We start from the raw sequence: 16,523 nt of genomic DNA on the forward strand, positions 1-16,523 counted from the left end.
AGAGAGGTACACACCTACCTACACATGTTTACCCAAAGGGGTTTCCTTGAGACCTGTGTCAAGAGCATGGGTCGGGAACTTTTTTCCTCCAAGGCTATTTGATGTTTATAACATCGTTCGTGGGCCATATAAAGCCATCTACATAAACATTAGCTTGCTATGTTTGGTCAAGGTGTAGCTTTGTCACCGTGTGTTAACACTTAAGCAAGGTGTTAGAATCCCAGACTTCCTGCAACTGCTGTCCTGTGAGTCACCACACTCCATTTTGTAATTAGGTGTGCGAAAAGTATGTTCTGCTTCTATGAAAAGCAGAGCGAAACAACTGTTTAGAGTCTGTCCCTTCAAATTTATTTTATTATTATTATTCCCTTAATATACATTGATATAAAATAAACTTTTAGTGTCTCGAGTGTGTATAGCCTGGTGAAGAAGCGTGTCCAATACCACGATGTCATCAACAGTTACAACAAACCAGATATTAGTTATTTGGAAAGTGCTTCTATTTTCTAACTTGAGAGTGTAGGCTCCCCGTCAGAGACTACCTGCTGACTACCACTCGACCATACTGATAGCCACTCCCACGGCTGTGGACTGATGTTTGAGGTACAATGGTTGCCCCAAGCTTGGTAGATGCGTGCTAGTTGGGCTGTTTGTTATTGCCATTTACAATGCAACAAGATCCCAGCCCCCACCCTGACACTGATTAGGGAGGTGGAGCCAGCAAAGGGATGGCGGCGGAGTTGAAGATTGTTTTCTTTTTTCAGCTTTTTGCTTTATCCGCGCTGTTAAAACAGATTGTGAGCTAACACAAATACCAGTTATCGGAACAACCCATGTGTGTGTTTAGAGTTGAATAATTTCTTCTCGCTGGAGAACTCCTTGTGGCTTTTTTTTTTTTTTTTGTCTTTTGTGGAGGCGTGGGTGCACTAGTAATAATCTGAACATGTTTTCTGGTGTTTATTCAGTGCCCCAACAATGTAAGGTCACGTGTGTGTGTGCTCTGCAGATGGACGCAGTGATCCATCATTCACTTCTTTAGGTGACACATTGTAGACTAACCCTTCATTCCATCTCACATCAATCATTCTTTTTCGCCTGTGAGCAAATGTAACAAGAAAGTGTTTATGCGTCCAGCAAAAACTCCACGAAAGCAGTTTTTTTTATTTTTAGCCTTATAACCCGCTGCACGTGGCTCTTTTATTGATTACAAACAACAAAAAAGAGATGCGCCCCTAGTATCCCGGTCCCAGAAGTGGACAAGTTGTTTCCAGTGCAATGTGCTGTTTGGGCGGATGTGAATTATTAAAGGGAGAGAATGGTGCGATTGTCTCGCACGCGCTGAGGAAGACACTGGTACTCACGTGTCCTCCATGTCATGCCATAGTGGAGATACTCAGCAAGTTTACGATGGTGAAGAAAGGCCGAGGGCCCAGTCTGAAGGTGTTCAAGGTTCACTGAAATCTTGTCTGTTCAGTGTCTGCAGGAATTGGAGCATGACGGCTTTGTCATCAAGCCACCCAGACATCTCGATAGACCGCTGGGCAAAGCAATAGCATCGTCGGGGACCCCTGGCGGGAGGGAGAGGGTGGAAGAGGAAAGCACCACCCCATTACCCCTCTCATTATGAGCTTAACGCTTCATCCAACTTCTTTAATCCGGCGAGATGAGAGTGAAAGCGCTTCGGTTGGTCAAGCAAATCGAGACTGGTCATTATGTGGTTGACATACCTGTAGTCCACTGTCTGGCGGGCAGAGTTTAGCAGACACACACACACCGTCGTTACACCGAAGCTTCATTCTCTCGTCTGTCCTCGTCCACTCATCCCTCACATCGCATTGAAACGACCGACACGATCTCGGTATGCGAGAAGAGCGCCCGACGATTGGCTACACGCCTTGTCAATCAACCTGAAGGCGGAGTGAGTGACGTCAGGCGTGAGGTGGAGGTGCGGGGGGCCTTCATGCCGTGGAACGCGCGCGCGCGGAGAGACGTCGGGGTGTTTGCGCTTCTGTCTTACCTGACGTCTTCAGGTGTGTGACTGGAAACCAACTTCCTTCCAAAACTTGTGACCTACACACCAAGCGTGACCATGTTGGCGAGAGTTTTAAGTTTGAAAAAAACAACAACTAGTCACGTGTGCGGGATGTGAAATGACGGGACGCAGACGTGAGCGATTGTGTGCGGGGCTCGAGTCGGAAATCAAGCGTCGGTGGCGAGGGTCTGTGTGTGTGTTGAGGGCGCTTGCTGGCTGGGCCTCAGTGCAGTCGCCAGCCGCGGCCCCACGGTGAGCCAGAGAGAAGAAGCTCTGTCGTGAAAACATTCGACTTGGTTACAAGTTGAGCGCCGAGGCCCTGGGCTGTCATCGGAGTTTTAGCCACTGATCTCGCCCCACTTTCTTCCCCACTCGGTGGTGGCCACCTCTTCTTCCAACGCTGGAGGCAGTGCTTTATGGAATTTCCAGCAGTCGGTGGACTACAGTTTGTGTGTGTGTGTGCAGGTCTCGCCGTGTGACAGTCGCTGTACAACATGAAACGAAAAAGTAAGTGACTTTGACACAAACTTTTCTACAACAAACAAGCGAGCCTCGGTTCGCATGATGTGTATAGTCAACGAGATCACGGCACGATGTACTCTGCGAGAACGCTGGGTATAGTTAAGAAGTTTGGGGACAGACTCTGAAAAGTAAAAATAAAGGGACAGAAATGGGTGCACCGAGGACAGTGAGGGGGGTGTCTCCACCCCGTCTCCTCAGACACATTAAATCCATGCTTTTGCTGTTGTTTCTGGGGACTTACACTCAGGGCCAAGGACCAGGAGCGACGGATACAACAGCACAGATGAGTGTAGTAGAAGAACAACCGCCAGGTGTAGTAGTTGGCGTTTTACCTGTTCGTGCTGGTTATAATTACACCATTAGAGAAACCTCCACCATGTTTGTTCTCTACCCAGGTGGCATCATTCGGACGTTAATTCGAATAGATCGTGAGGCTTTGCCTAGAGACACCATCAGCCTCTTTGTTGGAGGTTCACACCCTCAGTTAGCCTTTCATCCCATTGATGTTTCGATCTCCATCTTGGACATTAATGACAACAACCCCAAGTTTGAGGAAAGCACCAACGCTGTATCTTTTCAAGAAGATGCCTCCGCCGGTCAGCAGCAATTGATTCTGACAGCAACAGATCCTGACAAAGGCAACAATGGGACAATTGCAGAGTACCAGATAGTGTCTGGAAACAGTGATGGAAAGTTCAACTCATTCCACCCAGTATAGAGACACCCTTTATGTACATCATGACTGAAGGGGGCCTGGATAGGGAAACAAAAGATTTCTACCGATTGAACATATCAGCCAGAGATGATGGTGATGTTGCTCGTTATGGGTATATGCAGCTCACCATCAGCATTACTGATGTCAATGATGAACCACCAACCTTCAGCCCAAGTAATTACATGGCAGAGATCAAGGAGAGAGCAGATGTTGGGACTGCTGTCATAAGGGTTGAAGCTACTGATGGAGACATAGGTGATAATGCACAGATAGTTTACACAATACAATCAGATCCTTCAGGACAGTTTGTTGTTGATGATCAGACTGGTGTTGTGAGGACGAAAACATCCCCTCTGCAGTGTAACCGTGTGTGTCAGTCTGCACCGCAGTGTGTCCCCTACAGCTGCCTCCTGACTGTTGTTGCCAGAGACAGGGGTCTCATCCCACTGGAGGGAAGGGCTTACATCACAGTGGCTGTCATTGATGAAAATGATCACGATCCTGTCATACCATCTATCCTGCTGTCCCTGATCCTGTCACAGGATATGCAACAGTGGATGAAAATGCCAGTGAACTGCGACCTGTGCAAGTTGCACGTATCAGTGTTACTGATGCTGATCGTGGTCTCAACGGAGAAACCTCAGTTGAAATAGTACATGGCAACGAGCAGAACAACTTTAAGCATGTTTCCATTGCTTCTCCAGTCAAGTTTGATTACATCCAAGTAGTAGGAGGCCTGGATCGGGAAACGATAGCCCAGTACAATTTAACTTTGAAGGCTGTTGATCATGGAAATCCACCTCGCAGTTCCACAGCTTATCTCATCATCACTGTTAATGATGCCAATGATCATGCCCCTGTTTTTCAGAAGTCAGAGTATGTAGCTAGCATATCAGAACTGGCCAAGCCTGAATCATATGTTGCAAGCATAAAAGCTGTGGATGAGGATTCTGGCCCCAATTCTCTGCTGATTTACAGTATAGTAAATGGAAATGAACTGGGTTGGTTTAATGTAGATAGCTCAACTGGACTTGTCACTACAAAAGTCACTCTTGATCATGAGATTGTTGCACAAGTTATTCTTAACATCTCTGCTGCTGACAATGGTGCTATTCCTTTCAGAAACTACACTAAGCTTACAGTAAATATCTTAGATGAAAATGATGTGGCACCAAGATTCAAACAGAGTGAGTGGAACATAGACATAAATGAGAATCAACCAAGAGTACAGACACTGGTCACTTTAGTAGCAGATGATCAAGACAGTGGAATTAATGGAACGGTCTCCTACTTTCTTCACCCTGACACACAGCTGTTGTATCCAAATACATTCAGTGTTGATAGGAATTCTGGAGTTTTAAGCACGCAGGCTGTTTTGGATCATGAATTTATCTCAAACTATTTGATTAAAGTTGTAGCTCAAGATGGTGGAATCCCTGCCCTGACATCCACAGCATCTATCTACTTAAGAGTGAATGACCGGAATGACAACATCCCACAGTTCCGTCCAGATTTGTACTACATTAGTGTCTTGGAAACAGATCCTTCAGGCATTCCTATTGTACAGGTGTCAGCAGTTGACCTGGACTCTGGGTTATTTGGTCGTGTAAGGTATTCCTTTCACAGGAAGTAGTTACAATGCATTTAAAATGGATGCAAACTCTGGACTTATCTCTACAACAACTAGGCTAACCCGAGCTGTGCAAAGCAGCTATCGGCTAAGTGTAATAGCTACTGATGGTGGTGGAAATAACTCGCTTCCAGCTGTGGTGAACATCATAGTGGCTGCTAATAATGATGTAAGTCCAGTTTTCATGCAACAGACATACACTTTCAGCATCACAGAAGACAATGGCACTCAGGCCACAAGCATTGGCGAGTCTGTAGGTCAGGTACAGGCAGTAGGAAGCAGCCTCACATATGCCATCACTGATGGAGATCCATTGCAGGTATTTGCCATTAACTCCTCAGGCTACATTCGCAGAAACAAACTCGTGGACTATGAAGTGCAGGGTATTATGTCCTTACAGTCATTGCAACCACAGGATCCAAATTTGGTAAACAGAAAGTCACCATCAATGTTTTGGACCTAAATGACAATACCCCTCGGTTTACTACCACCACCTTGGAAACTGTTGTCATGGAGAATTGGCCCGTTGGCAACAACATCTTTCTGGCTGGAGCTGTAGATGCAGATTCCGGTCTGAATTCAAAGTTGGAATACACCCTCAGGTCGTCCCAAGACACCAGTGGAATCTTTGGCATCGATCAGCACAAAGGTATTATCTCTCTACGAAAGCCGACTACACAGTTGAACCGCAGCACAGTGACTCTGACCGTTACAGTGAAGGACTCGGGGGTGCCTCAACGAACAGCAACTATTGACGTCACTGTCAAGATTCAAGACGTGAACGACCACACACCCGTGTTCCCCCGCAACGTCTACAGCATCTCAGTCCTGGAGTCCAAACAGGAGAATGAAATAGTCATGAAGTTTGTGGCGACGGACATCGATCAGGGGCGGAATGGCGAGCTGGTGTACACGATCATTCGTGGGAATGAGAACAAACGCTTTGGAATCTTTCCGGACGGCACGCTGTACATCGCACATGCTTTGGACAGAGAAACGAGAGACATGTACTCCTTGACGATACAAGTGCGAGACTGCGGAGACATGCCACGTGGCTCGGTTGCCAACGTCACCATCTACGTCCTTGATGCTAACGACAACAGCCCAGAGTTCAGCAACACTACCTATGTCTTCTCTGTGCCAGAGAATCGGCCGGCGGGTACTTACGTTGGCAAAGTGCAAGCCGCTGACAATGACGTAGATCAGAACGCCGAGCTGACGTACTCCCTGGTCGACGGCAACACCAACTTCAGCATCGATTACGTCACAGGGGCGATTTACACGAGGCGGTCTTTTGACCGAGAGTACGTCATGGAGACCAGCAGCGTGGAGTTTTACTCCTTTGACGCCCTGGCGGCGGACGGTGGCACGCCGAAACTTCGCGGCAGAAGCGTGGTGAAGGTCTACGTCACTGACGTCAACGACAATCCACCGGTGTTCGCACGCGCCCTCTTCAGCACCGTAGTGTCGGAGAACGCCGCCAAAGACTACAACGTCATCAAAATGACAGCCACCGACGCCGACAACGGCGCGAACGCCGTTCTGACCTACGCCATCATCGCCGGCAACAGCGCGGGGAAGTTTAAGATCACGGCTGCTACTGGAGACTTAACAGTGGACGGACCACTGGATCGTGAGACAAAGGACCGTTATCGGCTGACGGTAGTGGCCATCGACTCAGGAAACCCTCGCCTCAGTGCCTCGGCGGAAGTTAGTATCCTGGTGCTGGACTATAACGACAACGCGCCGGTCATTACGTCAGTATTGCGTCAGAAAAGCGTCAGCGAGATGGCGCCCCTGGGCGACCTGCTGACGACCTTTGAAGGCAGAGACCTAGACGTGGGCAATAACGCCAAGATGTTCTTCTCCATCTACAGTGGCAACGACGACGGGATGTTCAACCTCGACGGCTACACTGGAAAGCTGTATTTGGCGCGGCAACTGGACTATGAGAGCAAGAGGCAGTACCTGCTCAACATAAGCGTGACGGACGCCGGCTTCCCCTCTCTCTCCTCCTTTATCTTCTTCACTGTAGAGGTGGTGGACGCCAATGACAACGCGCCGGAGTTTGTTGACGGTTTCAAAACGATCAACGTGAGGGAAGACACGAGGAACAGCGAGTTGATTGCCACGCTCAGTGCAGTGGACCGTGACAGCGGTGACTTCGGTCGGGTTCAGTTCGCCATTATCAGCCAGGACCCTGCAGGGCAGACCTTCAGTATAGACCCGACCTTTGGGAAGATTCGGGTGACCGGGGAGCTGGACCGGGAAACGACCACCTTCTACCGCCTCGTCATCACCGCCACAGACCAGGCGATGCCTCGCTCACTGAGCCACACGACCCAGAAGTCGCTTAACATCAACATCATGGACGTCAACGACAACCCGCCGGTCTTTCGGTCGGCGCCCGCCTATGTCATCCCGTCCAATGCCCGCAGCAACCAGATCGTAGCCGAAGTCTTTGCAAATGATGCTGACCTCGGCGAGAACGCGCACGTGCTGTACTCGCTCCCCAGCGGGTCCACCCTCTTTGCGCTTCATCCGGACACGGGACAGCTGAGCCTGTTGCGAGTGCTGCCGGCGATCCCCTACTTCTACACCCTACGCGTCATGGCGCGAGACAACGGTAGCGAGGTTCAGAGGTCGACGGAGACCAACATCACTATCATCCTGTCGTCATCGGAGACGGGCCCGGTGTTCGAGAACTCGTTGTACTCGGGATCGCTGTCGGAGAACAGTTCGCCAGGTACGTCGGTTTTCCGAGTGGCGGCCCCTGGAACCCGCGAGGACGTTGTAGTGGAGTACTACCTGACTGGGATTATGTCGGCAGTTATTCAGCGTGGGGCCATCTTCGCTGTCCATCCCACCACAGGCGTGGTAACCAACAGGGTAATGCTGGACAGGGAAACACTGGGCGACACCTTCACACTGGCCATTACAGCCGCTGAGCAAGGAGGCAGCACTCCACGCACTCGCACAACAGAGGTAAAGCTTTTCTTTCCTTTGAGGGACCTAGGGGGAGCTTTTAAGCCTGCGTGTGCGAGAGGAAACTGTGATGTACGTTGGAACATAAGTATAAATTATTATCATTTAATGGGGTGAAATCAGTTTAGTCAAAATCTATCGATAGGTCGCCAGAGTTGTTGAAACGTCTTTCTGGGCTTCATTGGGCTTTGCAGTGAATGTCCACCCCATACCCGACCCAGCGAGGAAAAAAATCCCCTGATAACATAGGTTGCCTTGATTTACAACAAGCTTCACGATCGAAACTTTCTTAATGAACTGACCGAGGTTCCAAAAGATCAGACGCGTGACGCTCCGCTTATGTCGTCTGACGGTTTTTGTGGGCGGCCGAGTTTTATTCTGATTGAAATGTCAGTGTGTGTCATTCGCGCATTGAGTGTCCCAGTGGCGAACCTGTCAAAGGCTTTCAGACCCTTTGGTCTTGCTGCCAACGAGGGGTTGGCGGTGCGAACCCGTTGACTTTGCAGACGCTACCCGCGACCTTTGAACCCCTTGCTCCAGGTAGCTGCGTATATCACGGCGTGGCGAATGCATGGTTCATTCTCCTTTGTCCTGTCCAACAAGCTGCGAATTCCTCAGGTACTGTCCCCAGTCCTCAGGCTTATCGATTGGACACTGAGCGAACGGCTTCGCACTGACTTGTGGGAAACTTTTACACCAGGGGGTAAACATCACCAGTAATAACAAACAGGAGTAAAGTTTCTCGCAAGTCAACGAATCAAAGGGTGTGGATACATCATAGGGAGGTAAGTGAACAAGGGATTAACAACGATGACAAACAGTGTGTTAGATTGCTTGTACTCTTGTAACTGAACAGAGTGGACACTCAGTGCTGTCAACCAGTACAGGAAATAATTACAAAAATATAAAGTAACAATTATGTGGGGAAAGTAGGGTGAAGATAGAAGAACAAACTAGCATGTTTAACAGTCATAACCCTTGTTTTCATGAGATGTAATTAAGGGATGACGTAGCGAGACACTGACACCACCTGGTGCTGACACCAGCTACAGACCATGCTTGTCATCAAATGATGGCAACAATAAAAATGCAGTCTCGCGTAACGATATTTATTTTAATGACAAAGGTATCTTGTCGTGCGCAGTCTCCCAGCCAACGGGCAAGCTGTACACATCACAGTAATTCACCACAATCACAGTCAATGATGTGAAACGGATAACAATGAGAGCCCTTAATATAGTGTGATCGCCGCAGTGGAAACTTTTTTTTTTTAAACTCCGACTGTGCTGCTCCGGTGGGTGGGCGGAACTTGGGTGGAAATATAGAACCATTCGCCCTCTCCCTTTTTCTTTCTCTCTCACACACACTCACCATATCGTTTTCTGTTGCTGACTCATGCATGGGGATGAGAGGAAAAAACACAGCGATTCTGTTGTCAGTGGCATTCTCTAATTGTGTCCCTACACAAGGGATAATGAGCCTCTCGGCGACATTGGTGGCGTGGTCGTCGGCACACTAGTGTAGCAGTAGACAGTAGATGTCACACAGCAGCTAGACGGACATAAATTGTGTAGCAGTAGACAGTAGATGTCACACAGCAGCTAGACGGACATAAATTGTGTAGCAGTAGACAGTAGATATCAGATACCAGCTAGACTGTGTGACATCACTTATGTAGCAGTAGACAGTCGATGTCAAACAGCAGCTAGACTGACATCACTTGTGTAGCAGTAGACAACCAACATCTGAAGGCAAGCAGATTGTGTCAAAGACCACAAGTAGACAGTTGACACCAAAAGACTGAGACGGCTCGTACAGTCTTGATATCATACACGTAGAACTAGAGCAAGAAGTGGGTGGTGTGTGTTTATCAAGTGGACAATAGTCTGGTTTCGTTTTTAAAATGTCCATTCTTCAAGTAGATGAATATATGGATACAAATATTTGTGAACAAGGTATAACCTCCCCCACCTGCCACTTCCTATATTTATATGCAAGTACGCGCACACATGAACACACTCCACCACCACCCATCTCCACCACCACCTACAAGGATTTGTGATAGCATCAAAACAAAGAAGTCGAGGTATATGATGAAGCAGAGCAAACTGTGGGTTCTGTCCCGGCCGCCCATCCCATAATATTCTGCACGCGTTTGGTAGCAGCAGCACTTTGCGCGTGAAGACAGCCGAGGTTTCCGGTCTCCAGGCGCGAGGCGAGTGGTTGTGTTGGCCAGACACTTCAAACCTACCTGTCGCGTCTACCTGCCCAAGGTGCACCGACGTGCCGCACTGGCTGTTGGCAGCGCCCAGGTCCCCCAAGCCGTACCTGACACCGGGTTTATACAGTGGCAGGATTACCTTGCCAAATCGAGGGACTCGTAAACTGTGTGCCCAGCACAGTCCTCGTGCGCCCCCTGGTAACCCGAGAGTTCAGCGTAAACTAGTCCGGGGTGGTATTGCGTGCAGGCGGGGTGGACAGCCCTCCAGCAAAACCAGTTCAATCACTCGGAGATTTTAGCTCCGGTTATAAACCACACTACTGTAGCGACCGTTGGGATGAAGTTGTCTCTAATATCTCTTTCACTCTGTTGTTAAAATTGTCATTAAGGAATTTCACTTCGGGTGTTACTGGTATGATACACGGACTCTACATTCTGTCACTTCGTGATATAATTAAACCAGACAATTCATTGAAATAATTGTTGTTTTTTAAAGCAGTAGCAATGTCTGGGTGCATAACAACCTTTCCCATCATGCTAGTCCTTTTTCACACCCTTCCTTTTGCAATATCATGATACTCTCAGTTCTTTTTCAGTTATTTGGTTCCTTTGTGTTTTCTGTATTTTACTTTATTCTTTGTTAGTACTGTTGTTTATTCTTTTATAGCTCATATGTTATTTGTTTTCCTGTCCCTCGTATGCTGTCCATGTTTGGTTTTTGTTCTTAAGTGCAAATGCATACTCCTCCATAGAGTGTGTGTATATACACTTACAAATTTTGCATTTATTCTATTTTTTTAATGCTGTGTTTCATAAACTACACATAAAGTTGAGCAGTGAGAATGTAGAATCTGTTTCCCTAAACCCTTGAACATTCTATAATTTTTATTGTAGTTAAAAGATACAGGCATAGAGTTTGTTTAGTGCTAGAAATTAAATGAAGCATCAAGTTGCTATCAGAAAGAAAAAAAAGTTCTGCTATAAAGCTTTTTAGCCTTTGTTATGTCAAGAACGGTCAGCTTTGCTTTCAGTATTTTTTTTCTATTTGCACCAAGATTCCTAAAAATCTGAGAAAGCATTTTGAACTTGTTTTATTGCTTTGTATTTTTTTCTGTCCTGCTAATCTTGTGTCTGCCCGCCTGCCACAAAGCGTCTGTCAGCATCCACTAAGCGAGCTCTTGTTCAGTCGGAGTGGAGAGCTCAGACGTGGGGGCCAACTTCAACATCTTAACTGAGACCCTTTCCTACTTATGCTCTTTATAGCCGGCATTTTTGGTTGTATTTATGGCTGTCTGGTCCACTCACCTCCACTCTGTAGCACTCTAGAAAGGTTGTAAAGTGGAGGCTGACTTTTAAAAGGTGTGTAAGCATAAAACTTAAGTGAGTTTAGAAGAACAACCGTAAACTTCTTTATTGAGGATGAAACTTGGAACATTCACCCATCCACCTACCTACCCCACCCACTCCAACTCCCTGTCTTGTATCTATCAAATCGCGCGTGATTGTTGAAATGTTGCGAGTTTACACATAAGCGGTTTGAGGTAATCGCTGGATAACAATTTGAAGGAAGAGCAGAATTAACAAAACTTTTTCGATTGTTGAATCCTGAGTTCGGCGCCAGTGAAACGGAGAGAAACAGCAACTTGCACGCAGGCGACAGTGATATTATTGCGCATGCGTGCGCAGGTCCTCGATGCGTCATCGCCAACGAGGAAACACGCGATCGGCCATCTTTGAAATTTGCTGCCACTGCTCGACAACCCTCGCGACCTCTTGGCACGTAGGCGGGGACGTGCGAGCTGCCCCGGCCGGGCCCTTGTATCTGCTGCCTTTCTTTTGAGCCCCTTCTTTTCACCTGTGCCTCACCACCCCCTTCCTCGTGCTTGTCTTCTAAGCACGTTCGAACCAACCCCATTCACGCCCCTGGAAATTTAGGGGCCTTTGTGACGAGGACTGGGAATAGCAGTACACTCTTCCGACCCCCACTCGTCCTCTGTTCTGTCTACCGTTCTTCACCGCCTACCCCTGACGGTTCAGTGCGTTGTATTGTGAGTGATATTAGCTGTGTAAACTCACAAACTTTACTGGGGACTAGTTTCAGAGGCCGAGAAGGGAGACCGAGGGCGATTTCTCTAACAAGTATGGCGGATAGCTTCGCCTGAGTCGCGAAGTTTTGAGAGCGAATGCGAAATCGGGCTCGCGATGATGGAGCTCTCGTAAAATTTCACTCACGGTGGAACTTGGTACTTTTCATGCTTGAGATTTTTGTGAACATGTGACCTTTGCTCTTTTCCAGGAATGAACCTCATTAACACACGCTCCTCCCCACTGGCGATGTTGCCATGTGTGATGACAGCCTTTGGTCGTCTTCTGTAATATGGAAGACCCAAAACCCGGGAGGGAGGAGGGCTTACTTTTTTTAGAAAAAATATTTAATACTGATCTCCTCTTGGGAAAAAACCCAGCTGCACTCGACTGATCCTTTAAGTGAGCCTTTTGTTATGCTGATGGTGTGTTCAAAACACGTGTTTGCTGCACGATGCACCTTCGTCTGTGTTTTCGCTGACTGCCTGGTGAAATGTCACATGACAGACGATAGGGTTGAGCGTCGGTCACCAAAAGTTAATGAGTTATTTCTCCGTGTTAATGAAGTATTTTCCTCCTCCCGACTGCCCGCAGGCTAATAACTCGTGGGCACCCACAGGCCATTCTTGTCCAGTAACGATGCGGCAACAAAATGGGTTATTTCCGGTCGTTGGAGCACAAAGTTGGTTATTTCCAGACATTTGCACACAAAGTTTGCTATTTTCCTTTGTTTGCCACAATAAACAGCGTTACACCTACTAATGTATCATACTTGGGAAACAATGTGGAGATCATTCCACTCGGGGTGGTTGTGTCTACGGCAGCTCGCCAATGTTTGTTTGTTCTGTGTGTTTACGAAAAGCGAGGTAGAAATACCAACACAAATCCTTCAGGCTAAATCTCACGTGAGTTCTAAACAACATTGGGGTTGCTACGGGTCACTGGAATTCCATTCATACACACAGCTATCATGGACAGGAAGTTAGATAACGAGCGAAAGGTTGTCATTGTGAGAAACGCCTCTCCCACATATCGCTAACTGCAGCCACATGACATGCTTCTCCGCTAGGTGGCCCTGTTATCAGTGCTTGTTAAATGTGTGTGTGTAAGATGATCTTCTCTTTTCGCATTATCCATGATGGGCAATGTCGAGTGCACACAAGGACTCAATGTTCAAGTGGCACACGAATACGAAAGTAAGACTTCAATCGCAATTCTGTGGTGCAAGTCGACTTGAGTGAGTTTTGTCTGAACACCTAGAGACTGGTAACCTGTCTCATATTGAAGACCTCACATGCACGCCATCTAACGGTGATTTGTGAAAGTTAACCCTAAAAGCGTCGATTCCGATTTAAAATATTGAAGTATGAAGAAATAAATCGTGGATTTGGGGAAGAAACTTTTAGAAGTCGATCCTCCACAGCTTTGGCAGCAACATGTTTGAGAGACCAGGCATGGGGATTCAAAGAGGACCATGGTTTGTGGGTGACACCGATGGAATGTATCCGCTGGGTGCCGAGACACCCGCCGCCGTCCTCTTTGATCTTCTGCTCGTCTTCGTGCCTGCGGCTGCCAGGTGTCTCCATGCATTTCTGTGCCTCTCGCACATTTCTCACGGGCCTTTAGTACCCTGCATGTCATGCACATGCTTCAAAGTATTTTCCCCAAGACACGTGTGTGTGTTATTGGTGCGGTTTCCTCTTAAAGTTCCAGATAGTTGTGGCACGGACTTCCGCATTTTCCATCCTTACCCCCCACCCACAGTTAATTAAATTTTCACCAGTTTGCATCATATACTCTCTAGATTGCTTTAACTTTCCTCATCCTCCTCAAAGTTGCATCAGTTCGCAGCATTTATTCTCAAAGCCTTACGGCTGAGGCCATCCATAAGGATACTACTGTAGGGACCTAAGCTGTTCTTTCTGTGGGGACGAGGGGGAGCAATGATCTACAAGCGATTCAAATGTGACGCAAGTAGGCCAGTGCAAGGAATAATTGATGTTCACGAGATTTATAAGACTTGTTAACGACCAGCTTGGTCTTTAAAATCATCGCGGGATGTTGGCAATTACTTGCAGGCTCTGAGGCTCCCAACTTGCAGCGGGCCGCCTCACTGTCAGGATCTTATCGTGAGCTGAATTTACTGACACCCATACGTTTTCCTTAGGCATTAACAGTTGGGAATGTGGCAAGGGAGAACAGGCGCTTCGCATCATATGAACATGCTATAAGAACAACTAACTATGAGTTATAGTATAACGCAATATACTGTGTCGTATAAACTGTTCAGATGTCACTGTACATTTTTTTTAAATCATTCTCATACAAGTGAACTAATCAGTAACCATCGCAGCGAAGGTGATGTGCACCTAAAGCCATTCTAGAAACCTCGTGATGCAGCCGACACCTGCATCATGGCCGCTCGTGATCGCCTGGCTTGACTGTTGTTTGACGAGAGTGTTGGGAGACGGTTTACAGTCTCTGTCTCTTCTCCCATCGTCGATAAGTTTGTTCTCGACAGCTCATCCCCCACCCATTCCCCTTCCCCCTCCCCCTATCTCGATCTTACCAAGACGCAGTAGGGGAAAAAATCTTTTCGACATTTTTCCGTGCAATGATAAAAACTTTGAAAACCCACTTTTTTGAAGTTATGACTACCTAAAAGTATATTATACAACTGCACTACGAGACACACCGAAAGGGACCGTGGTCGTGCTCCCTATAGCCCTCTAGCGGACCGCCCAGCGTGCAGCAAGGAAGATGGGGAGTGGGGAGTGGGTGGTGAACCACTGTCGGCATCCTTCCCTTCACTGTGTCCAGCGAGAGTGGAAGTGGGGGTGAAGGGGCTGTGTGCCAGGCCGGGAAGGTAGTGGCAGTGTATTGAAGGGAGAGAGAAAGGGCCAAACAAATTACTCCTAATCTCTTCGTTATTAAAGGGTCGTTGTCCTGTCCCCCTTGCTGCATGAGAGTAGCGACAGGGGGAGGCGGAGGTCCACCACCCGTCACGTTTCTTGGGCAGCTGTTGACGACAGCACCACGTGACGCTAGCCACAACACGAACAGCATGAGTGCACACTGGTGGGTAATACAAACAGCACCACGCTTGCTTATGATACACACCAGTCTTGGTCTGAAACATTTGCCCGGTGCTAACAGGCCAAGCAGCTATGACTACTCACCTGATGCTAGTCAGGTATGTGCGGTGTGTGAGGAGGGACGGGGAAGGTAATGATGGGGAGAAAAAGCCGAAATACCTTCAACCTTTCACAGGTTAGTTCTAGAAAGGTGCCACATTGGAAAGAAGGGCCTGTGCCCTGATCCAGTGAACACTGTCAGTCGTGTGATTTTCAGCGGGTTGATGACGAATGCATGACCAACGTGCTACCAGACTACCGTAACCATATGTAGATACTGCGGTCGCTCGCCAGGCTGTCAGCATACTAGGTGTGAGAACACCTGCACCATCGCCAAGTAGACATGCGATAGTGGAAACAGTCAACGCAACTGTGAAGGAGAGATAGGGCTGGGAGGTGTTAGTTTACAAACACACTCACTGTTATCTTTTCATTTCCATCCGTTGCAAGCACACCTGATGGAGAAGAGCGGTGGCATAGGGTAGACAGGTGAGTTTCGACAGGGCTGTTACCTGGAGTGGGGGTGACAAGATAGAACTTGTGGTGTTTGTAGAGATTACAGGGCATATCACACTTAAGGTGTGAGACCATCCGTACCAGGGTCCCTTTCACGCAGACTTTCAAGTCGCACTGACATTTTTTCCCGCAGATGAATAATTACAAGGTGCTGTTTCATGGCAACACGGACTTCAGTTGTTAACCCACCGTTCTAAATTTTAAAAAAAAGTAATTCTTGTTTATCCGTGCATCTTTCTTTCGTTCTCACAATTCTCTCTCTCTCCCCCCGCCTACAAACACTCGCTAAGTGCACACACCTGGTGAGACTGATATCTTCCCTAGTGTTCGTCACACTCCTGCTGCGTGTGGAGATGATTACAGGTGTCAAGTGTCAGCAACTTATTCTCTCGTTCGCTAGGTTATGTTCTCAGGCCAGCCTTCAGACAGGACTGAACCATCCACAAAACAATGCGCGAAGAACTATGACCGAATGGGGTGGACCTCGGTACTCAATTTTGGAGGAAGGGGAAACAATCTCCTTCGGTCACAGTTTTGCGGAAACCCTCGGCAAGAGGGACTAATGGTACAACTGTCAAAAAGAAGTATCTATCGATAATTGGGACCCCACTTTAATTGCTGGTACAACTGCATACAACTGATATAGCAGCAAAAGATGCTTTGGTGAGCATAATCGTAGTAAT

At 47.6% G+C, this 16,523-nt stretch overlaps 2 protein-coding genes across 2 annotated transcripts in view; both read left to right on the forward strand.

Moving 5' to 3' along the window:
* Window positions 1–393: 393 nt before the first annotated feature.
* LOC112559616 (protocadherin Fat 4-like) lies at window positions 394–4,938 on the forward strand. Its single transcript, XM_025230952.1, has 3 exons — window positions 394–3,266; window positions 3,392–3,524; window positions 3,767–4,938. The coding sequence occupies exons 1-3, from the start codon at window positions 2,703–2,705 to the stop codon at window positions 4,900–4,902; spliced, it is 1,833 nt and encodes a 610-aa protein (XP_025086737.1). The 5' UTR covers window positions 394–2,702; the 3' UTR covers window positions 4,903–4,938.
* Window positions 4,939–5,378: 440 nt separating this feature from the next.
* Window positions 5,379–16,523, forward strand: part of LOC112559617 (protocadherin Fat 4-like) — a 79,723-nt gene continuing 68,578 nt past the window's right edge. Inside the window, 1 exon segment of the mRNA XM_025230953.1 lies at window positions 5,379–7,884. Coding sequence (XP_025086738.1) covers window positions 5,410–7,884 — 2,475 coding nt within the window. The 5' untranslated portion in view covers window positions 5,379–5,409.

Source organism: Pomacea canaliculata, linkage group LG3 (assembly GCF_003073045.1).
Source record: "Pomacea canaliculata isolate SZHN2017 linkage group LG3, ASM307304v1, whole genome shotgun sequence".
Classification (NCBI taxonomy): domain Eukaryota; kingdom Metazoa; phylum Mollusca; class Gastropoda; order Architaenioglossa; family Ampullariidae; genus Pomacea; species Pomacea canaliculata.